Here is a 24,440-nt window from a genome sequence, read left to right on the forward strand (position 1 = left end):
GTGAGATGGAGGTAATAGGATACAATGTTTTCAACTTGTTTTACGAATCTCCTTGTCTTTTTGTGTAGCACGTGTCTGTATTCAGTCAACTTGTACAACCATCTTTTGCTGCAGTTCCGACCCGCATACTCTTTTGGGTCAACGTTGTGCATTGAGACTAACATTTTTAGCCCAAGTCTTGAAAAATTTAGATTTATGTCATTCTAACACCTAACGTAAACTGTTCCATTGCAGCTCTATTAGTATGTTTGAAACATCGTCATAGTTGAAATACTTCTTTCAGGCTCCACATTTTCCTCTATATTTAATTCAATACACCTTGATATCATCTACAACACCCTTCTCTGTCTCCTGTGTTGAAGAAGATTTGGTATCACTTTATTTAAAGGGGTGTGCATAAAACTTACGTGAAACTGTCATAAACATGACATAACACATGTCATGAACATGAAGGAGTCTTTGTAAGAATCTGGGGTTTTGTGTATTTCTAGTTAATTTAGTTTCTGTGTTGTCTTGTCTACCCAATTATTGGTCCCAGCTGTCTTGTGTTTCCTTGATTATTTTCCCCTGGGTATTTATACTCACCTGTGTCTTAGTTTCCCCTCTGGATCCTTGTCATAGTCTGTAGTTGTCTGTGTCTAGTGATCGTTGCTTATCTGAGCTTCCTGGCTTTGTTACTTATGAGACATCATTAAGCTCACTTATTTCCACTTCATCCAAGAGGGTTTGATCGCCTCTTCAATCCTCATCTAAAGACCATTCTTGACAGTCTTCATAAATGTTTACGACTGTTGTCATGAATTGTCATTCGGCAAATAATGACACTTTTAATGCAAAGATGCACTAAAAGTTGCATTAAAAGTTCATTAAAAGTTTCGACTTTGCATCATTCAGTAAATAATGAACCTCTCAATGCAAAATTTTATTAGAACTTGCATGAAACATCAATAAAAATGTCAGCTTTGCATTAAAAATGTCATTATTCACCAAATAACACTTCATGACAACAGTCATAAGCGTTCACGAAGACTCCTTCATCTTCTTGACAGGTGTTATGTCATGCTTATGCACACCCCTTCAAGTCAAGTGTTACCAAAGATTTTTAATTGAAGTATATTTTTAAACTTACACTTGCTTCCCTTTCTATCTCTCCACTTCACAAATGTTAAGTACTTGGTATACAACCGATGTCAATTCATATTCTCTTGTTTTTCCCACAGATTTTTAAGGGAGACGAAGGTTCATTCCAAGTTTCCAGTCTTCAGGCAAACACAGACTATCGTTTCCGCGTCGGCGCATGCCGCCAGTGCCGGGACACGCACCAGGAGCTGTGCGGGCCGCTGAGCCCCTCCTCCCTGTTCATGCTGCGCCGCCAGGAGTCGGCGTCATCGGGAGATCATAGTGCTTTGGAAACGGGCAAGGGGGCGGGCCTGATCTCGAGCGACGAGCGCTTCGCGGCGCTGATCGTGTGCATGTTCGCCGGCCTGTCCATCCTCATCGCCTGCCTGCTACAGTACTTCTTCATGAAGTGAGGGAATTTTTAAGTATAGGATAGAAAGCGAAATCAAAAGAATAAATCACAGAAATGAACTTTTACAAATGTCTATGAAAGAACAGAATGAAATCAAAACACTTGAGATGTACTTTTAAGACTATGTATGTAGATTTTTTTTTTAAAAACACATTTTTTTTGCAATCAAAGCATTGATTCAGGCTTCTCTATTTTTCCTCTCCCTTTACCCATTTCGGTGTCATTTTCTTCTACACCTCTGTCGTGTTTGTCTCTTTTGTTAAGGATTTCTGTTGAGGGAAGCTTCATCTTGGCTGTACCTCAGTTGGGAAAGAAAACTGATAATCAAGCCTTAAAATAAGTGTGAGCGAAACACTTGCTCCTCATACTGACTTGCATGTTTTTTATTTTTATTTTATATGTCTACATATTCAGTAGAAAACATATATATTTCTCTGCCGTCATTGCCTTACTTTTTGTTCGCTGCGGTCTGTATTCATTCAGCCATATTCAAATGTAGGCCTTTAAAACTGTAGCTTTTCCTACTTTTTCAGTTTGTTCCTTCTCTTCAGGCTGTCGGTCAGGACAAACAATCGCCTGACCAAAACACACACTTACACATGCGAAACTCTGTACATAACCATGCATGCATACGAAACTACACATGTGCAAGGACAATGAGAAAAAAACTAATTTCCATTTTGAAGACGACAGTCATATCTGCTCAGCTTTTGCCATTCATTCACTCGCACATTCAGCTACCAAAGTGATGCAATCGTTTGTGGTGTAAGACGCTGCTATCCTGTGATTTCATAGTATCGGAGAGAAAGAATGGAAAAACATGTAATTTAGTGTGAAAAATGATGGCAAAGTAAGGTTGAAATGTAAAAGGGGGAAGGAGTGAACTAGGTGCTCAAAAGTAGAAGCTCTGAGGTCAGTTTAGCAATTTGTGCTAAAAGGGATAGTTCAGAATGTTTAAAGTTAGGTTCTGTTAAAATTTATAGGCAGTTCATGTTTTCCTTACAGCAGATAACTGTCTTGGCATTTCCATGTAGTATGAATCCAGATTACTTGGTTCCCGAGGCAGAAACTAATGACTAGTCTAGGAGGGGCCAAGGCTGAAGCGGACTTCTGCTGTTTTCAAAACAACTCCGGTCTTTGAAACATGAAAACGTTTTATTCGAATGCTTTTCAAATAAGAATTAAAAAGGCATTAAATATGTGATGACGTAATTGGCTCATAAGACGGGATGGCAAAATGAAACAAGACAAGATCTTAGAAATATATATGGTTCTTTGTTTTGACAAACTGAAGTCCTGACACATTGCATACTATGTTTTAAGGAATATTAGACCAGAGTAAAATTATTTGTTCAGGTTTAGCCCATCTATGTGTTGCAGTTTGCTAGTCTCAAAAATGCTAACTTTAGCTTCATGGCTAACAGTTAGACAATAGCAGTATTCCCTCGGTGCTTACAGATTATTTTGAAATTGCCTATAATTGTTTTCTTTTTCTACTGGAAATCCAAAATATTGTCATACAAACAATTCAGAAGTGACAGGACTTCTTAAACTGTTTTGCATCAGAGTATTGGCAGCTACCCTGACATTGGTCACCTCTCTCAAACGACCCGACCTCAATAACTATTTTCAGTCTTATTTCAAAACAAGAATCTCAAATATAGATATAGGGACTCGAGTCAAAAGCACTCACCTTCATATCAGGGGATTTATTGGGATTTATGGGTGCAAGAGGACAGCAGTGTCTTCATGATAGTTGAGTGGTTTTTAAACTAAAATAGCTCCAACATGGTGGACTTATTTTAATGAGAAATATGGAGCCGCTTATTCTCGTTTCACAAAAAGCCAACGTTTATTTTCTGTTAGGTCGGAGGTGATGTGCTGCCATCTGTCTTACTGGCACTGAAAACAAAACATGAACTACCAGATAGAAATTCATAGGGAAGTAAAAAGTCACAAATTTTTTTGTGGCCTTACTGAACAGTATATCATTCATTTTTACACTACCTGCCTTTATGTATGTACTTTACCTTTCGATCTTGTGTTCCGCACAGGAAGATAATCAAGGGCGCACTGCCTCCAAACTTCTTTTCCTCTGCAAAATTCATTGCATTTGTATAAAGTTTATCTCAAGTTTAAAGGTTAATAGATCGTGTTCCCATCCAACACTTGAGTTTTTATTTTTAGACTGGAGTTGTTTTAAGATGTAGAAATTCACGCAAGCCTATCCTTTGTTGGACTAGCTGTTAGCTTCCGCATCTGGGACCATCTACACTGAGTTTATGCTAAATCTGCATGCCAAGAGACCTTAAGTAAGATATTAACTGCTTCTAATCTTTGGACAGTACCTCAGCATTCCTTTAAATACCACTCTTTGGTCAGAATCTGGACCTTATGTTGGGCATTTGTTGACTCCAGGAAAACAGGCTGGGATCGCAATCGCCTGTTGCTTTTCTTAGGAAGGAGTTGGCCCAGCACATGTTTGATCCTTTGTAAGACCCTTGGGGGTTCTACCTTCTCAGATGTAATAACTTCAACCTCTTTATCTGTAGCGCGATTTTGGGATAAGAGGTGCTAGTAGCGTGTCGGCGACCTTTTCTACAATCTGCATTTGTAAACTGGGAAAAGCCATTAGAAGTTAGCTTGCGCTTTGTTCTCCAGACATTTAGCACAAACGCTGAAGCTGTTTCTCCTTGTAGCGCGTCTGTGAATCAATACATTTAAAGACTCTTCCCCTCTTTTTGCATCTCCTGAATATTTCTACTTAATCCCCCCTTTTTTTTGGCTCTGCCTACTTCTCGCCTGCTTTCGATCCATCCTGTCTCTCTGCTTCTTCCACATCTCTTACTCTTTCTCTATTAAAAGGTGCTTTATTGACATGTAATCAGAGCGGTAGCAAGTCTGTGATCTCTACTCAGACAGACATGATCTCTGAGGACTTGAACTAATCTTCACTAACCAAACAAAGCCTTGGACAGGACACAGCTCAACAGAACAGGGCATTGTGACATACGAAACACCCCCCCTGACCTCTGTGTCCCGCCTCATGTCTGCTCCTCCCAGCAAATCCTTTACATCAAAGCCAAGGTACAAACCGTGTTTATCTTCTGTAGTCCAAAGAAGTCACCCCGATCTGCATTATTAATGTGAGACATACCTACTTCAGCTGGGTTGGAGCTTGGTGGCGAGACCGGACAGGAGGCAGAGGTTTTGATTAGCTCTGAGTGGCAGCCTGTAACGTACCTCAGGGATAAGGCCTTACAGAGGGGGAGATCCATTCCCGTCGTCCCCATAGCTGTCATCACCATCTTCATATTGACCATCCTTTTCTCGCCTTCCTCCTTCTTCTTCCCTCTTGACGCTGCGTCTCGCCCTCTGTCCTCGCTGTGCCTTGCTTCGTATGTGTCAGTAAGCAAAGCGGTTTACTAGCTCAGAAAAAAAAAAATAAATAAAAAAATCTTTGCCAAAGTTGATGGGAAAGTCAAGGTAGAGTCCTTTTCTAGGTTTTATTTATACTATATATTTGCATACAGTACTTTACATGCCAATTACAGTGCAATCTTCATTTATTTATTGTTTAAAGATTAAGAGACAAGTGTAGTTATATACTAATTTTTTTCTTGTAGCATGTTTTTTTTTATGGATGTATGTTAGATTGTATGATTAAGGCCAGCATTCCTTATCTCAGTAACCCTTTAAGTATTTTTCTTGCTCATCAGTTCATGCATTACCGTTTCAGACATGTAACCAAATGCCGATGGGTTTCTGTAACGCTTAGAGACACATGTAGCAAGCCAGACCTTAGTGTCACTTCAAGTTCCTTCGTATGGGGATGAATATTTCTGCCTTTGGCTTTTTTTTTCCTGTTCTGAATAGTGTTATATTGAAGCTTCTGATATCTTATTTTACAGTTTTTAATGCCAAAGTGCAGCCTTTTTAGCGAACTCTAGATATTGCAGCCATTTTGAGCGTTCTGTGATGTTCTTCTGTAACAGCACACCATTACAACTATTATTATTGTTAGTATTGGAACTCTCTCAAATGGAACAAAACATTAACTTGATCTGTGATTACGCTTTTTTTTTTTTTTACATAATGTTTTTTTTATTGTGTTTTATAAAGCTAAATTGTGCCATTTAAGAAATGTCAAGACCCCGTACTTTGTAGAAATATTTTTTTTAAAACTAATTTCACATTTAAATTGAAAGAAAACAAAACAAAAACAATCGTGACGATTTCAGGCAGATGACGATGGGTGCTGGTTATTTCGCCCGTTCGCCGTTTCGTACCTTTGCATGTTTGGTTGTTTTTGATTCCACATTTTCTGTGTGAATTGGTGCCATTGAACGCACCGTCGTATCACTTTTCACCCTTCAATTTAAAGGAATTTTCTAGATTCTACTGATAGTCTTGTGGAAGGAAATGTAGGTTTATAACTTCAATAAACATCTTTATATAAAAAAGACATTTAACTATTTTCATTTGATCAGGGTGTCCTAACCTGTTGTGTTTTCTAACAGTCAGTTGGCCAAAACCTGAGTCGTGTTTAAGTTTTAATAAATGGGAATAGAGTTTAACACTAAAATTTTAGATACTACAGTGGCTCTCAAAAGTGTACAGAACCCTGTTAGAATTCCTGGGGTTTGTACTTTAGTGGTGCATCTATCAATTGTTTTTATGTATAATGTGAAATGTATCCCATGTGATTCATCTGAAAAATGTGAGGGGCTAAAAACTACATTTAAAGGTTGAATAACAAGGTTGCATAAGTGTGCTCTCTCTTGAAATAATACAATTCTATGTCTACCAGCAAAGCAGATCTGGACTTAGTTTGGTCGTTTCAGAGCTTTAATTTTCTTCCCTTAGATGTATGTTTGGACTCACTGTGATGAGGATACTGAGACTCCCCTACATCTTCAGTAGACGCCTGAAGTTAGAGCCAAGTTGTGTTAAAAGCTGTTCACAATTTCACCTACCTTGATGAAAATCTCAGCTGAAAGAAAGTAACTCCATGGCTTGATGCTGTCACCACCGTATTTCACTGTAGTTTTTTGGGGGTTTTTTTTGTTGTGCCAACCGTGTCTTTTGGAGTTGTCCAAAACGTCATGTTTGGTTTCATCTGACTATTACACATTCGTCCGCAAGTTTATGGGGAGAGCTTAGCTGCAACTGGAACTTTTCAATGAAAGAAAATAATTTTGTCTTGTGACTCTACTCGGTAGCCAAGAGACTGTTGTCAGAGATTGATCTCAATTAGTCCTCCGGCTTATCCACTGGTGGTGCTGGTTTCCTGGGATCCACACTGGCCAACTGAGTATTTTATTTCTTGTCTTTGCAATCATTTTGGAGAAAGAACTGGTTTTTATAAAGTCACTACTGTCTTAAACTTTCTCAATGGTGCTAGGATACATATATATATATCCTACTCCTACATTATACCTACGTACAATCAGGTCATTTTGATCTTTATAAACGCTCTTCAAACCATCCATCTTTGCAAAAAGATGCTAATGAGCAAATAATTCACTATAATCGAAAGCCGGTGTGAATTACATAACCAGTTTATGGTACCTTTTATACCCAGTTGAATAGTACAATAAATAGATTATAAACCTGTGGATGTGTACACATTTAAGAGCCACTGTAATAAACATGTTTAATTATTTGTCAAACTGAAGCATTTTTATAATCCATTATCTTTGTAATTTACGACAACAAAACATGGGCAGATTTGCAGCAGTTTAATTAGATGGGTGCAAAAATTGTAAAATAATTTCAGAACAGAGGCATGAATTAGCCAATGGGGCGAACTGACCCATGGCGTAATGTCAACAAAAGTAGTTTTGTAATTCCTTATCAGGTTAGTTGCTGGTGTATCGATAGAGTTTTCTTCTTCTTTGTTTTCTTTTTCTTATTTTTTTTTTTATCCAGTGTTTTGCTAAGAGATAATATACAGAGATATCTATAGAGTTATAGAGTAGAAATGGTAAACACATTAGGACTAACAAGAGTTGAAGCACTTTTTTTATGACGAGCATTTGACATGACGAGGTTACGAGTGGGAGGCAACGGATCCTTTGCTCTATTTCGAGAAAAAAAAAAAAACACTACTGCCAACGCTTACTGTTACGTCCATTGGCATTATCCTCCCGTTGGCATCACTGTGACATTACTGGAGCATGGCACTGCGCTCCCAGCAGAATGCAATCTACAGCACTGAGGAAAGTACACTTCATAAGGGGTACCGTGCCTTTGCCAGATATGCTCATTCTGTGTCTGCCTAGACTGTTGCATATTAATTGACTGGTCGACGTGAGTTTTCTTGTCTTTATTAACCCCCTTCAGTTTCCCTCTTTGAGCCTTAAAACCCTGGTGCAAGAGCAGAGGTGTCCTTCTGTCGCCAGCAGGCCAGTTATCTTAGTATTGAACAATCTGATAATTCTGGTTTTGTATATCCCTTTACGGGCTTTATTATTCTTTTTTTTTTTTTTTTTTGGTTAGTTGGTTTGTTTTTCCAAATGCTGTTAGCTTTTAAGAGACCCACTTACCCCACAACTCCCCCCCACCCTTGCCAGTCCTGCCTATTTTGTGGCTATGTCTAGAATAAGAGACAACGTTTTAGCCCAGCAACCCCACGTCTGTGCCTTCTGATCAGTTTTTATTTCGTTTTACTTTTATTTTATATATTTTTTAAATGTACATTTTACAGTAAGTGGAGGTTTTTGACTGAGAGATTTGGCAATTTGACAGAGACTCACAGGTATTTAACTATTTTCTGAAGCAAATGCAAATAAAAGACAAAAAAAGATATTTTTACCTCACAATTTTAGAGCAAACATTCCAATGTTGTCATGGTCTACGATTTGACACAAAGAAAAAAGCATAAAAAAAGAAGTTCATGCATTTTTGTTTCTTGTATTGTAAATGTTAGACAATTTCATATGCATTATATAAAAAGAAACTGCCATATCAATTTTAATGTATAGATTTTTGCAAATACTACCCTATGTATGTAAGACGTAACTGTATCGGTAGCGTATATATAATATATTTATGCCCAATAAATGTTTTAATTTTTTCTGACTTGCATTGCATTTGTTTTTGTTTCCTGTTGATACTTATTCCAACTCTTATACACTATAATACATGTAATAAAGTGTAGCTTCTGGTGCCTTGCAAAAAATATTCATACTGCCTTTTCCTATGATTTGCCACATTACACCATGTTCCAAATTATTATGCAAGTGATATTTTCTCAGATTTTCTTAAATGGTCAATGCAAATGATAGTCAGTATAATTTTCAAGTCATGAACTACTACAGTATAAATCAAATTTTACTGAACAAAGCTCCCCATTAGAAGAGTATTTTTTTCAAAAATAAAAAAACTCAAAATGCCAAATTATTATGCACAGCAGATTTTCTAAACATTTTATGGATTATAAAGAACTTCAAATGATCATTCTTTGAATGTGCAGCATTAAATGGTCACGTGTAGTAAAATCAAAAGCTATTTCAATCAAAAACATCTTAACAGACCGAGTTACATGTTAACATAGGACCTTCTTTGTTATCACCTGCACAATTCTTGCATCCATTGAACTTGAGAGTTTGTGGATAGTTTCTGCTTGAATTTCTTTGCAGGATGTCAGAATATCTTCCCAGAGCTGCTGGTTTGATATGAACTGCATTCCACCCTCAGATCTTCTGCTTGAGGAAACTCCAAAGGTTCTCAATAGAGGAGGATGGTGACCACACCATGAGTTTCTCCCCTTTCATGCCCATAGCAACCAATGACACAGTGGTTTTCCTTGCAGCGTGAGATGGTGCATTGTCATGTGTGAAATAATGTGGAACCCAGTTCTCTGAAATTAATTATGGTGATTCAAAGAGCCCTGACACACAATACCATCTATAAATTTAATAGCACAACAAAAAGTATAATCTTTATGACACTTAAATCCAATTTGCATAATAATTTGGAACATGGTATAAAACCACAAACAGGAATTGTAGCATAAAAGTGTTTTTTTTTTTGATTTCCTTCATTTCAATCACATAATCAATAGGTGTGTGATTTGAAGTTTACAAGCCATGTCGGAATAAAAAAGCACACCACAGTTTTTATCTTATTTTATTTTTCAAAAATAAACTTAATGTGCCTCCTGAGGCCCAAACTGCTCAATCCTCTGTGGGCTTTATACTGGAAGCTCCTCCTACAAAAAAAAGCTTCATCATTTGGTATCCAATCACAATATCAATTTATAAATAATCAAAAATGCACATTATTTACCTGTACCTAAATCTATTAACCACAACATAACCAAATTGTCTGGTTGCATGAACCTGCTTTTGTTCTCTTCTTAAAAATGATGTGACAATCACACACACCCCTCGGCACTGCATGCAAAATGGAACATTCCGCAATCAGCTTCTCCATATAAGGTTCCAGACGCCTGCTGCTCTGGATTTGACGGAGCGACTTGAAGAACACACAGAGGCAAGATGGACACAACACATCATATCTGGTCATTTTTCTTTTTAAGATCAAGTATAAAAACAATTACTACCTTCACCGTACAGTCCGACACAAACCAAGCAGCACAACTCTTTATGCCGGCCAAAATTTTGTTTATGAAAATAAACAACATTTTGAAGTCATTGGTTGCTAGAGTGGGTCACCACATGACATGCCTTGACTTGCCTATGTTATGCGTCTGATCTTTGCAGCATTCAGTCCTGACGTGGTCATTCTGTGTTTCTGCAATAACACTGATAGAGATACTTCTGCTCAGCCTGAGCCAACCTGATGGTGGAGGAGTTTTAACACCTGGTATGGAGGAAATGCATTTTAGCGCCTCTAAGCAGGTGTGTTTGTGAGTGTGATTGCACTGAGTGTATTATTCCACAGCTGCAACTGAAATGCTGATCTTTGTTTGCACGCTGGCGCTCATCAGTCTCTAAAATGCACATTCTGGAACGCAGTGACGCTGACGACAAAAATCCTAACTCAATTCACCCCATCTGCCTTTTCTCTGATGTTAAGTCATTACCCTCCAGCCAATATTTTTCAATAAGCAACATGCCGTTTCGCTCATTGATGGAATGCCTTGCTTTAGTCTGCTTTTGCTGGGATTCTTTATCCATGCCTATGATACGTTTCTTTTTTAAAAACATGGAATGACCATATTCCTTTAGAACTCTGGAGGAGCTTCAGAAATCCACAACTCAGGTGGGAGAATCTGTCGACAGGACTTCATGGATCTGGCCGTAATGAAAGAGTTTTGAGACGAAAGCTATTGTTGAAATACCATCTAGGGTGCACAGCAACCATGTGGAAGGTGTTCTGCTTAGATGAGACTGAAGTAGAATTTTTTTTTTTGCTTTAATTAATCCTGTGAAATACTCTGGACACTTTCCCCCCCAGTAATGGACTGAGGCGTACAGTAGGGTCCTTGACAGATTCTCCCTTTTGTTCTGTGTACCTGGTTGACCTCATTGCTGAATGAGGGACGCTTTAATCCGTTGTTGATGTCCGCCACTCTGGGGTCTTTAAGGGAATATGAAGTAACAGACTGGTGTTAGTTCCTTTGGTCACTAAGGCATAATGCCTGTTAAGATGACAGACCTCACGCTGTTGTGTAACTGGTTAGCATCATGTGATGAGGTAAAACGGGGGCAAATGGAGGAATCATTAAAAGAACCCTATATCTCACACAACTAGGAACAAAAGTGCTGCAAAGTTTCTCCATTTGCTTTTGTAAGTACAGATATGGAACATAAATGAAATCAGCCTTGTTTCCCTTGTTTTTAATTTACCACATTTTCTTTTAATACACAGATACATTATCCAGCAGAAAATTGTCACATTTTTCAAAAACCAAAACCAAATAAAACGTTTTGTCTTCTTTTAATCATTATACATTTAGTACATTAATAAATATATCGTCCTGCTAACAGTATATACAGTCGCAAAAATTCATTTAGCAGAAATACATTCTTTACTGCCAAGAGGCCACGTATTAAATCCAGAGCACTGCTGTGGTGATTTTAACTGCTGCACAGAACCACACTGTCCAAAGCATCTAATTACAAGCTAAAGCAGGGATAACGTCATGGCTTGCAGGTTGTTCATTGATCCAAAGGATGATACAACACATGGCACACGGTCCTTAATTAATCCACACGTCTTACTTTTAATAATATTCACTTTCAAAAGCAGCAGGGATAGAAACAAAGGCTGCTATTGTGATAAATGACAAGAGTACAACACATTTAGAAAAAGTTTTTTTTTTCAGTTCAAATGCTTTAAAATGCCATTTATTAACAAATGTACAACTGACACACTCTGGTGTAAAATATGAAACAGAAGATGATTTGTGATGCAATAAGCATATTTTGGAGGGAAAACAGGCAAACCATGGTTTATGCTCACTTTTTAAAGTAGAAAATTGTACTCAAAAACAAACCCTGAAGAAGTGGCGAGAAGGCAAAATCTCAAAGTGTCGTGAAAAAAAAGCTGAAACAAACCTTAAAAGTAAAAAAAAGAAAGAAAAGGCGGTAAAAAAAAATATAATACCATGTGTTTTTTTTATTAGTGCAACACTCATTAACCAAAATGAACTGCAAGAAGAATTTAGATAACACATCTGTGTTCAGCTGGCAGCACATTCAGACAGCATGTAAGAAAAAGTTAAATCTGCAACACGCTATGAGAGTGTCCAAATAACAAATCACAGAGTGAGCTTAGCTATTAGAAATGAGAATGTTGATTTATACAACAAAATCAAGCTGTTTGTGTTTTTGCAGTGCAGTGAAACATATGACTAATATCTCTAGAACAGTATGTTCAGAATGATTATTTTCATAATAATCTAGTGAAAACAAGAAACATGTTCCTCATCAGATTCTTTCTTTTAACCTCAGATGACCAATCTAAGGTGGAAAGATGCCTGGTAATGGACAGAGTCTGATATTTACTTCTAATCTAGGCAAGGGGCCGGTTTGTACACATAGATTAAAAAGAGAAAGTTATTACACGATCTTCCTGTTTTTGTTGATAACCAGATAGAAACAATTATTCCCAACACTGCAATCCTACTATTGCATGGGGATTATTTAAAGTATCATAGCCTGTTTGTTTTTATTTGCTTATACTAGCTGGTTGCTTAGTCCGGGTGTTGGCTCAACCGGAGATATTTTCAAACGGTCAAATTTGAGCAACAGAAAACTGTTTTACTCCATTTCAGCCAGCTGAGCAGCAGGAGGAAGGGCAGCAACGTGTTACCATAAATCCAGAGAATATTACAGACACCAGACAAAGTGCTGGTGAGATTAAAAGACTGAGCCTTTTAAAAACTAGATTGTGTCAGCTTTTGAGTATGGAAGGACTCAGGAGGTCTCAAAAGAATTTGAAATCAGCCATCGCACTTTGTGGAAATCAGTCCAGAGATTGATGAAAATCCACTGTGTGGGAAATGATTAGTGCATGGCTACAAAATGGAGGAAGGGGTGAAATGACAATGAGTGGGTAGAAAATGAGGAAACAAATTGGCAAAGGAACGAACTGAGCCCAGAGTCCTAATCAGCCCATCCCTATAAAAAAACAAAGCTTTCAATCCAAAAATGTAAAGTACAATTAAAGCACTGATGTTCAGGCACTAAAACACCAGAATACCCTTTTATGCCAGCGACTGCGACCCCTGTTTGCAGCATCAGCGCAAGCATGGAGTGGAAATTCAACATGCAGGTCTTTGGAAATATGGATAACACTGAGTCTGCCTCACTAACAGTCTGCTACACAGTTACACACACGCTTGCACACAATCTGCACCTCTGCCCCCCTCTGAAGGAGTACAGAGAAATGCGATGAGTTTTAAAATTCTACAGTGCTTCCTTTTGTCATCCAGAATACGGTATAAGGCATTTGTAGATGTGTGTGATATTTACGTTTATATGTACAACATGCTCCTCTTTTTTGTTCATATTCAGGTCAAGAAGCATTTCCAGACGGTGTGAAGGTCGTTTACACTCCACTTTCAAATGTTATGGCACTTGCTGAAAGAATCTGACACGTTGCAGAACATTTAAGAGCAAAACTAGCTTTTGCAATAATTCAGTTTAAGCAGCTTCACCTTTTGTGGTTCATGCTCTCATTCAAGAAAGGCAAGTCTTTGGAGATCGTCCCCTCTCTGACAGAAATGATGGCTTCCAGGTTGGCTCCTTAACTCGGTTGGGTTCAAAAGCTCACAGTGGATTCTGTCCAGCCGCTTGAGCCGTCGCCCTTCAAGGTGCTGGCCGTGCGGCACCGGGACGGCTGTCCGTCGGTCAGGCCGAACAGGCGCGCTGCCGCACCCCGGTACTTCCACGACATGGTGTTGTAGAGGATCGGATTTATCGCCGCGCTCAGATAGAAGAGCACGACAGACAGCAGGCTGCAGTACTCGGAAAGCAAGGACAGCAGCGGAGAGGGCGCGTCCAGGAAGCGGAACTGCAGGTAGCGGCCCACGTGGAAGGGCAACCAGCACAGAACGAAGGCCAACACGACCACCACTTGGAGAGAGAGAGAGAGAGCAAGAAGAGAAGCAATCAGTGAGGATAAAAGTAATATTAACAAAAAGGGTAGCATGTTGGAGTAAGAGTTTAACAAAGACCAGCGGAAGATTTTTTGCATAAATTCCCAAGTCCAAGTACTTTTTGTTTTGTACTAGAAAAGATCAAATGCCCAGATTTTTAAAAGCAGTCAAAGGCTTCAAATAAAAAAAAAAAAAAACAAACAAAAAAGCAAATTCCGGATCATTGACCAGATGCTGCGCATGACCATGTTTTCATCTGTCTACACATCTCATCTGTGTGAGGGGGGGGACGCTCGGTCCGCATTAACTGGAAAGGCGAAAAAGCGTTAGAAAATTGTTCAGGGACAAATGTTTGTATCTATTTTCAGAGCATGTGCTGCCCCACAGAACAAGTCGTCCTGAGCTGTGAGTCATTTCAGCCACGTCTAGACCCACCACTCAAATCAGGTTTCTTTTTTACTTTAGTTCAAAACTTACTTTTTCCCTATCAGCCATCTATCTAATATGTTTTGAAAGTTCTGACAGAAGTAGTCAAAAGAGGGCTTTTGACCAAAACTAAACAATCTTAAAAGTATTTTTTAAATATTATTTTATATTTGAGAGCAAAAGCAACAGACCTCTTAATTAACTAATTGAAATTAAATTTATTTTAGCAATTCAACTGAAAATATAAGACTTTAAATGCTTATTCCACGTAGAGCAAAATATGCTGATTTTGTATTTCTATTAACTGTATTAATTTTGGCGCATAGAAAATGAAAACCCCAAAACTCGATTTGTATGAACATTAGGATCAGCTTGTGGAAGGAAGCCCAGGCTTTTGTTCATTTGCATAGTTTGTTTTTTTCATTTTCCTCTCAACATCCTCTGGTTTCTCTGCAGGATTTAGATCAGAGAGTTTCCTGGCACAGTGATGCTGTGGTCATCATGAAGGTATTGGCACCTTTTACCAGTGTGGGAAGGTGTCGAATTATTTTCTCAAATTTGGTTTCTTAGAGAATTAGAATTTTACATAACACTGATTGAAAAAGGTTTTCTGACACAGAAGTGTCTCCCTACAAAAATGTAGGTGCATGTAGCGTACAGTTTATGTATCACTGGCTGAAGGGCTACTCTTCTGTTTCTGGATTTGATAAAACAGTGGAAAAACACCAGCAAAGATGACTCTACAAATCATTACTAATGACCCTTTTTTTCCAGTAGCGATGCTACTGGGCGGCTGATCTTGGCTCTATTCTACTCAGTTCGGGTGGTTTTCCATCGCAGTTTTAATAGGAGGGGTCGTCATATACGACTGCAACAAGTGCAGAATGCTGCTGCTCGTCTCTTAACTTGGACAAAAAAGCATGAACGCATCTCTTCAGTGCTTGTTTCTCTTCACCGGCTCCCTTTTAGTTTTAGAAACAATTTAAAGTTGTATTGTTGAATGGACAGGATCTGTCTATCTCCTGGAGACCTATAGATCACTTAGATCTAATATAGATCACTTAGATCTAATTTTCATTTAAGCTTAGTTGTCCCAAGGTCTTGGCTGGTCCTTTTAAGTTGGAGCTCCTAAGCTGTGGAACCAGTTGCTCAATCACATTAGACAATTTTAAAGAAATTTCTTAAAACATATTTGTACAAATTCTTGGGCTTCCTTTTATGTTTTTTGTTGTTGTTTTTTTAAAATCATATTGTGTTTGTAATTTGATTTTATGTTTGATAGTTTGTTGTTTCTGGCCATCACTTTGGCTAACTGCAGCTGTTCTTAAATGTGCTACATTAATAATTGATTTAATCTTAGTGGGTGGCTCCAGAGACCCAGAAGTAGACCAACCTGGTGTGTGGTGGGTCCTGAAGCTTTGACCCAAACAGCAGTTCATGCCTTCTGAATACCAAACTCATAAATTAGCTTAGATCCACAATATTCTTCATCATTGCTACTTGATCTCCTTTATCTACCACTCAACTTCTCAGTAGCTGCTAGAAAACAAAGTTAGCATTCCCACACATGATTTTGTCGACCATAAAACTGTCACGGCGAAGCCAAATGCAGGCAGGTGGCAGGCAAAACGATATGTCTATATTGCCAATATGGACCACAGATCATTTATTTTTGATTTTGTTTAATTTCTCTTTACACCTGTAATCAGAACAGTAAATGTAATACATTTTGAAACTTACCCAGCATCTTGATGGTCTGCCTATTGCTTTTGTCTCTGTGAGCCACACGGGAGCTCATGTTCGTCTCCCTGTGCCTCTGCCACAGACGACGGCCAATGAGACTGTACAGCACCGTCAGACAGAACACTGGCATGAAGAAAAACACCGAGCTCAGCCACACCATGGCCCCGATTAGGCCTGACTCAACGGCGTAGTGCGTCATCCTGCACTCCCGAGTGTCCCCAACATCCAAAAGCAAGCCAGTTGTATTAATCCGGGACGTGAGGTTTAGTGGTTCCACATTGTCCCTCTCCACTCCAACCATGACAAACACAGGCCCTGCGCTAAACAGGGACACCGTCCACAGAATACAGATCAGTGCGCGCACTCGCCCTTTGGTGACCAGAGCTTTGGCGCGCAGCGGGAAACAGATGGCCAGGTAGCGCTCCACCGACAGCGCGGTGATGTTCAGGATGGTGGAGTACGTGCAAGACTCGGACACGAACTGGAAGAGTTTGCAGAGCGCGTCTCCGAGGCGCCAGGGCCGGTACCTCCACATGCGGTAGAGGTCCAGCGGCATGCAAAGGAAAATGAGCAGGTCAGACACAGCCATGCTGCACAGGTAGAGGTTGGTGGTGGTGCGCATATCCCTGTACTTGCTCACCACCAGGATGGTCATGACATTCCCGGCCACTCCAACCAGAAACAGCAGCGAGCAGGCGACGGTGATGAACGTGAGGAGAGGGATTGAGTAGTAGTTGAGCGGAGGCGCGGGCTGGTCGGCGCTGCTCGTGGTATTGTAGGTCTCCTCCCAGCTGCAGTTACGCGGGAGGCACTCCGAGTCATTGGGCCAGGAGGGCATGCTGCAGCGCGATTATTCACGGGACCAGGCCTCCCTGCGTTCTCTAAAGTCCCCCTGGGAGTTGGAGTCCTCATGCCCCTTAGAGGCGCTCTCCCCGGCGTTCATTACGGAGAATGGCAGACGCGCGTAAAACCAAAAACTTGACGCGCGCGCTGCGTAAAAGTCTGTCGGGAGGTTAAAGAAATCGCAATTATAGGATGAAACATTTATTTGAAGTCGTCTTTCTTCTCAAATATATGGATGAGATTAGATTCGTGGACGCATCTGATTCTGAAAACAAATTTTTAAGTGACCTGTTACTTATGTCAAACAGGAGTCATTAAAAACACACAAGCTCCTTATTTTTAGACCACAATTGAAATTAAAACAGAAGGCGCATTCTTCTCAGAAAGAAGTAAAATCAAATTCTATACTGACTTTTGCTCCTTTAGTCGCACTTACTGCTACAACTTCTTCTGTTCTGCGGTGAGAACCGACATCCACCTGGAGTCTTTCATGCCCAAAGGTGACATGAATAGTTCACGTGATCGGGCATTATCCAAAACAGGGAATCGTTTTACGACTTCCATCGGGAGCAGGTGACAGTGAGTCAGACTCCGGGTCCTATGATGCGGCGGCAGCAGCGAGGAGTGACTATCCTGGGAGGACACAGATTCAGTCACTCAAACACGAACGGACAAAAAACGACCACCGTGAAAACAAATTCCACCCGACGAAGAAAGCACAGTTTTATAAAACTGACAAAAATCACAACGGGGCGACGCGTTCTCAACATCTTCAGGAAAATGAATTTAGGGATATATGACCCATGAAAGGATTTCAGAGTAAAATAAAGAAAAGGGAAAAAATAAGAGATCTAGCTCCACTCCCAGTTGTGATGCTTTGGATGTGATGTGATGAATGCCCTGTGTGTGGAACCAGATTCCCAGTGCGCAAAAAAAAAAAAAAAAAAACATCAGGTGAAGAGGTGCTACTAGGGGGGAGGTGGACGGGGGTGCACTGTGGCTGCAGCGACACCACCTACTGGAGTTGTCAGGGCAGTGATGCCTGGACGTGCACCCGATTCAGTGAAACTTTGCTCACAGTGTTGCCTTTCAAAGTCCACAGCAGAGGAAAGAGAAGCAAAAAAAAAAAAAAAAAAAAGTGCCTACCAGTTAGACTGGATGAAGATAATGGATATTGCCACCTTCCTAACATAATGACATAAGTAACTGTTGTTGCCAAAAGTGATTTTTTTTTCTTCTTCTTCTTCTTTTGCCTAAGACATCTTTTGGATGTCTTAGGCAAAGACATCCAAAAGATGTCTTTGCCTAAGTAGCTGCTAGAAAACAAAGTTAGCATTCCCACACATGATTTTGTCGACCATAAAACTGTCACGGCGAAGCCAAATGCAGGCAGGTGGCAGGCAAAACGATATGTCTATATTGCCAATATGGACCACAGATCATTTATCTGTGGTCCATATTGGACCACAGATATGGACCACAGATCTGTGGTCCATATCTGTGGACCACAGATATGGACCACATATCTGTGGTCCACAGATATCTGGACCACAGATATGTGGTCCACATATCTGGAAAGAAATAGGTGGTGTTTTTTTTTTATTATTACATTTTTATTTTATTTGATTATTTCTTTTTTTTTTATTTTACCAAAGTTACATGTCAAAAAATGACATGGACCATTATTATTTTAGGAAGGTGACGATACCGTTTTTAAACCTGAACCTGCTTTAAACTCATCCACAACTTTCTCCCTGATTTGTCAGCTGGATCTTTTGGTCTTCATGATGCTGTTTCAATAATGTTCTCTAGCAAACCTCTGCGGCCTTCACAGAACAGCCGCATTCCTACTTAGATTGACAGGTTGCTTTTTTTAAAATTATTATTGTCGTGACTTCATTAGATTTTATCAGAAAGACAATGAATGCAGTCAGACACAAGTCAAAATTTCTTGATTTTTATTTGTACTCATTGTCCATGTCACAATTATCCAGTGTGGTGATGGTTTATCACATAAAAGTTTTGCAAGAAAATGGATACTTCATTGTAAAAGTGATAATCTACTACAACCAATTCTAAAATGTATTTTTCACATGCAGATGAAACGTATTCATCAATGGCAAACTTTTTTTTTATTCAACTTCCATTGAATAAAAGTATTACATTGAAGTAATTTAGTTATTTGGAATAATGACATGACAGTATTAGTACTTGATGAGACATCCAGCAGTCAGATTGTCATTCAGCTTAAATTCAGCGTTATAATTGCAATCACAAGTAGCCTAACTGGCTACTAGTGGTAGCCAGTGGCTGACATTATTAGCCTCTGGCTAATAATGAGGCTGTAGCTCAGATTTAATTGAAGGCTTGAATTAGCTTCTGGCAGAATGAAAACAAACATGATTATTATATGTACATCAGCCAGCATCATTTCTATTGGAGCTCATTATCCAACATTATTCAGCACTTTTTTTTATAAGTACACTGCCCTTCACGTTTCACTCAACCCTTCCATTGGTAAAGATGTGGGGGGCAAAAAAAGCAACTATTTTTTTATTGCAGTTCCATCAATCAATGAAAAAGATCTGCTCTTTTACAGTGAACTTTGATAAGTGTTTCAAACTCTTTATCATTTTTATTGGATGTGCTCTACAAAAAGGAGTTTTGAAGAGTAACAACTATTAGGCACAACATGATTTAAAGCACACTAGATCAAAAATGTAATTTTTTTAATATTTGAGTTCTAACAATAGAATTGTTATTCACTGCATGTATTCGTTTAGAATGTAGCTAAAGTTGACATTGAATTAAATAAAAACGAAAAGAACAAATCTGTAAAAGTCAACAGCTCTCATGAAAACTTGAGAAGCTTTCTGTGCCGAAGCAAAATATTTATTTTCCATCCAGCTGAAGCTAGGTCAGTGGCAGCTCTAATGCTAAAGACAATTTAGTTAGCTTACATAGGCTAGAAATGCAGAAAGTTGTGATATTAAGGATTTTGTAAAAACATTGTTGTCTTGGCATTTTTCAATTTGAAATTTAGATGATTTCAGGAAAGAAGTAATGTATTTATTTTTCCTTAGTAATAAATAAAACAAATAACCAATTTCTGCTTGCTTTAATACTATGAACTACCATTTTTTTTTGTTTTTGTTTAAAAGAACAAAACAAGAAATAAAATCATGCATGTAATAAAAATTAGGTGACAACATATTTATTTTTCCACTGATCAGAATTTATCCACGCTGTGCCATGTGTTGTTATCTCGCTGGCCTTTGGGCTGTGTCTCGTACCATTATGTTTATGGCCGATGAATCATGATGCGCGTGTTCACGGGGAAGGAGAGAAAACTGGGCGGTGATAAATAAATGCAACGAGTGAGAGAGATCTGACTAATGGACAGAGCAGCAGGCAGGTCCTCATCAGGACAGCTGTGCTTTTCACAAGATTTTCTCTTCATATCTGGTATGTACAGTTTTGTATGTGTGTGTGTGTGTGTGTCAACATTAGGATATGTGTGAGTTTGCTCTTTATATATATGTATAAAGGTAGAGCTGACTGAAATTTTGCACAGAACACATTTCATGGGATTCTGCTCATAAAACTGGGGGAATCTTTTGTTGATATCAGCTCCATTTGAGCTGATATCAACATTAGCGCAGATGAAATAACAGTTGTTTTGGGCACAGTGGGGGAAAACGACGACAACTTTAGAAATATTCCTTGTGACACCAACCAAACTTTTAGTGCTCTGACTTGTCTGAATATTTTAACAGGCCTAGACTGTGACTCCCTTCTTCTGATGTCATTATCCTTTAAATATGTAAAAAAAAAAAATTAAAATTAATTTTATTCTGGGACTTCTGTGCAGCATTAGTGCTAAAGAAAATCTTAGCTAGCCATTTTATCTGAAAGGTGCTGTCAGGGTGTGGTAGATTGCAGGTTAAAGTCCTTGAAGGTACAAACAGGCGAGTGCCAACTGATCTCAAGAGGAGCGCAGTTCTCCATTTCGTCCTCTAGATGGTGAAAGAGATTGATTTTTTGTTTTCAGGTTCAATGAGCAGCTGACTACAGTTGCACGTCAATACATTTGAATATCACAGAATATTTCATATACTTTTACAATTCAGAAAATTGGAAGATCCTATAAAAGCAATGAGACTGAACTTTTAATACAACAATGTTACGCTATGCTAGGGCTGTGTTATGGCCTACACGATTATTGGTAAAAACTTCAGAACTAACGGTTGTGCAGCGTATGAGAGCATAGGCCATAAAAGGACAGTACTAAACTAGCTTGCTTTTAATGAAATATTCAAGTACATTGAAAAAAGTGCGGTGGAAAAAAGTGCATAAGCAACAATAGTAACTGCAGCCTCAGAAAAATGTATGAGAGTTTGGAGGAGATTCACATGACATAGACCCTGGCTGGAGTCTGTGCCTGAGGTCACGGGGTGCAGCTGAAATATTTCTTTTGCCGGAACCAGAAACAATATAAATAGCATCATACTTGAATAAAGATAGATAGATAGATAGATAGATAGATAGATAGATAGATAGATAGATAGATAGATAGATAGATAGATAGATAGATAGATAGATAGATAGATAGATAGATAGATAGATAGATAGATAGATAGCATTTATTGTCATTGAACAGGATTCAACGAAATTTCTATTGCAGCTCCCGTGCAAAAAGTCACATATATACAATAAATAAAATAAACAAAGCTGATGAAGGCATTGCCCAGTGTAGTTTCCACAGTTAGCAATTTGGAGAGTCATGTTGTCTGCTGGTGTTGGTTCACCGTGTTTTAGTCCAATGTCAGCACAGGCGTCTACAATGAAGGTTTTCAGGATTTAATACGTCTTTCTGCAGACAAACTTAATATTTATGCTAACTTTATCTTCCAGTAGGGTTTTTCCACCTGCCCATGCTGCCAAAATTCTTATACATGTTTTAATTGCCATGGTACCTATGTGTGAGATTGTAAAATTGTCTGATCCAAACCCTGAAGAGAATCTATGAAGCACAGGACGATCAGAGACACCAAAATTGTGGCTGAATCAATATAATATATGAGTTTCCCTTTGTAGTTTGATTAGGTAGTGTATTGCCAACCCAACCCTGGTCCTCAAGGCATGCCCTACATGTTTTAGATGTCTCCCTGCTTTAACACACCACTGGGAAACGCTAAAAACATGGAGGATCAGGGTGGAAAAACACTGCTCTATTCTGTGTCGTTCTTTCTGCCTTTCCTATTCTTGAGCCATCAAAAACTTATGCTGCCCTGAGCAGTGAGCCATATCCCCTTTATCAAGAATCACTGAGATAGTTTTTAAAAATGTAGTTCTAGTTTATTGAGAAGAACCTGTACGTGTGTTTTTGTGAGGCTGCAGGTATTTCAATCAAGCAGATTGTACATTTTCCATTCATTATTTTAGCTATTCTGCTGTCATTTGATTTGTTTTTTTATATCTCTAAAGGCTCAGTGTTCATGCATGGGAATGTTATAGGATAGAATGCAGGTAAATCCACTCGCATGAACTCAAAACACCCAAACAATGATGAGAAAATAGGCAGGACCGGTGTCAGTGTTTGCTACCCTAGGACTCCTCCTACCTGCTAGCACACACCCAGAGAAATCTTCTGCCCAATCAGAGAAGGTCACAGGAAGAATCGCTCCATGTGATTGGTTCAGAGTTTCAGAGAGCGGTGCCTTCCTGAGGAGTTGGAGAGAGTTCACCGTTAGTGTTTCTTTTTCTCAGCCACACTTACTGAGTTGCAGTAAAGAGGGAACACAGAATTTGGCTGCTGCTGCACAGCTCCTGGTCGTCTCAGACTGGGCGTGTGTGTGTGTGTGTGTGTATGGGTGAGTCTTTGTTTTGCCGTCCATTCAGAGGATCTAGCTGGCTTGATCAGACAGACCAACATGTGGACAGCATGTCCACAGAAGAAGCAGGTTGGTAATGTCTCCCTCACCCCTATTGTCTCTCTGTGTCTGCTGTGTCCTGTTTGTACCCAGGGGGCTTTACGATATACAGATTGCTCCTTAAATTTCCGTTTTGAGCAGGATTAGTAGACAAGAAGGATAAAAACCTTAAATATACTTGTTGATTTCATGAGCTGGATCAGTTGTCGTTGTCCTGTTGCATAGGAGACATGTTGATGTTACAATAAAGTGCCACAGTTGGGTGTGGAGAAGAGTTTGTGACCACTTCCACCATGAAGTAGAGCAGCAAGCGGTGTGTAGCCTGTTAAACAGAGCAGGCAGATCTGCATGCGGGTTTCCTTATTCATTCTCAGTTGGGAAAGTTTGTTTCCACAGCTGGAATGTTGCGGAAGGACAGAAGATATCTTTCCCTGCCATGCACGGCTACACAGACAGCGCTCCTCCACTCTTGCCTCTTCTTCTTGTTGTCATTGCAACATATGCACATGATACTGACCTCTGGCAGGGAAAGATGTGACCTCTGTACTTTTCTGTTGTTGTACCAGTACACCAAAACAATAGACTTCACCGCAGTGGCTCCTTCCTGAGGTTTAGGTGTGCGAGTGTGAAAAGTAACTCATTTCTGCTTGGTTCATGCTGCAAACCAGAACGGTTTTTGAACAAAAGTGTCCCTGTATTGTTTTTGTAATATAACCAGCAAACATTCTTTGCGTTCAGAGTCTTTGAGGTGGTTGGAAAGGATAGAAGTCAAATATTTGAGAAGCAGGCTGGGTTTAGTGCTGCAAATTTATTCCAGATGTGATGTGTTGGCGGTGTGTAGTACAACAACACACTTTCCATCGCTCACAGATATTTTTGTGGCTCGCGGTAGTTCATTTATAGCGTTCCTTAAACTTTATTTGCGCAAACGTTTGTGTAAATGGTTGTATTTCAGTGGGTTTCTAAGCGAAGTGCCCAACACAAAATGAATTGTTTTGAAGTTGGGAATGAAAGATGCATCGTTGTCAACAGTTTCTAAAAGAGTAAAACTCAGTTTTGTCTGTTTAAAAAGTACTGCATTGATAACAAAGCAAATGAAATACTGGTCTCTTCAAATATTTGTTGAAGATGCTGATGGCTGTGAGAAGGACGGCTCTCCTGCAGTGGTCAGTGTTACAGCGGATTGGAAGAAACCTCTGAATAAAGACACTCTGGTGTTGTGTGACAGTCTGATAGAGAGAATGCTCGGTGTTGTCACTAACATTCTTCATTCTATGAACAATACTTCTTTGCACAATGATCTCTAGATGTTTCGGTTCAGTTGCCACTACTCTGATTTTTGTGAATGAAATCTAAGATAAACCGAATGCACAGCCCAATCTCCACTATT

General features: G+C 39.3%; 3 protein-coding genes across 5 annotated transcripts in view; 2 read left to right on the forward strand and 1 right to left on the reverse strand.

Annotated features, from left to right (window-relative positions):
* fndc3ba (fibronectin type III domain containing 3Ba) overlaps positions 1-8,614 on the forward strand; it is a 117,105-nt gene extending 108,491 nt beyond the window's left edge. For both annotated transcript variants that reach the window (XM_032546586.1, XM_032546587.1), the window contains one exon: positions 1,221-8,614. In XM_032546586.1, coding sequence (XP_032402477.1) covers positions 1,221-1,532 — 312 coding nt within the window. In that variant the 3' untranslated portion in view covers positions 1,533-8,614. The remainder of the gene's footprint in view (positions 1-1,220) is intronic.
* Positions 8,615-11,421: 2,807 nt separating this feature from the next.
* ghsra (growth hormone secretagogue receptor a) lies at positions 11,422-17,983 on the reverse strand. Its single transcript, XM_032546614.1, has 2 exons — positions 16,272-17,983; positions 11,422-14,082 (listed from the first exon to the last, which is right to left on the reverse strand). The coding sequence occupies exons 1-2, from the start codon at positions 17,110-17,112 to the stop codon at positions 13,769-13,771; spliced, it is 1,155 nt and encodes a 384-aa protein (XP_032402505.1). The 5' UTR covers positions 17,113-17,983; the 3' UTR covers positions 11,422-13,768.
* A 2,511-nt stretch (positions 17,984-20,494) lies between these two features.
* Positions 20,495-24,440, forward strand: part of pld1a (phospholipase D1a) — a 36,271-nt gene continuing 32,325 nt past the window's right edge. The window contains exon 1 of one of the 2 annotated variants that reach the window (XM_032546589.1): positions 20,495-20,582. The gene's annotated coding sequence lies outside the window, so the exon portion shown is untranslated. Of the gene's footprint in view, positions 20,583-22,878; positions 23,081-24,440 lie in introns of those variants that run through there. The other variant, XM_032546588.1, reaches the window with a different exon arrangement.

Source organism: Xiphophorus hellerii, chromosome 19, assembly GCF_003331165.1.
Source record: "Xiphophorus hellerii strain 12219 chromosome 19, Xiphophorus_hellerii-4.1, whole genome shotgun sequence".
Classification (NCBI taxonomy): Eukaryota; Metazoa; Chordata; class Actinopteri; order Cyprinodontiformes; family Poeciliidae; genus Xiphophorus; species Xiphophorus hellerii.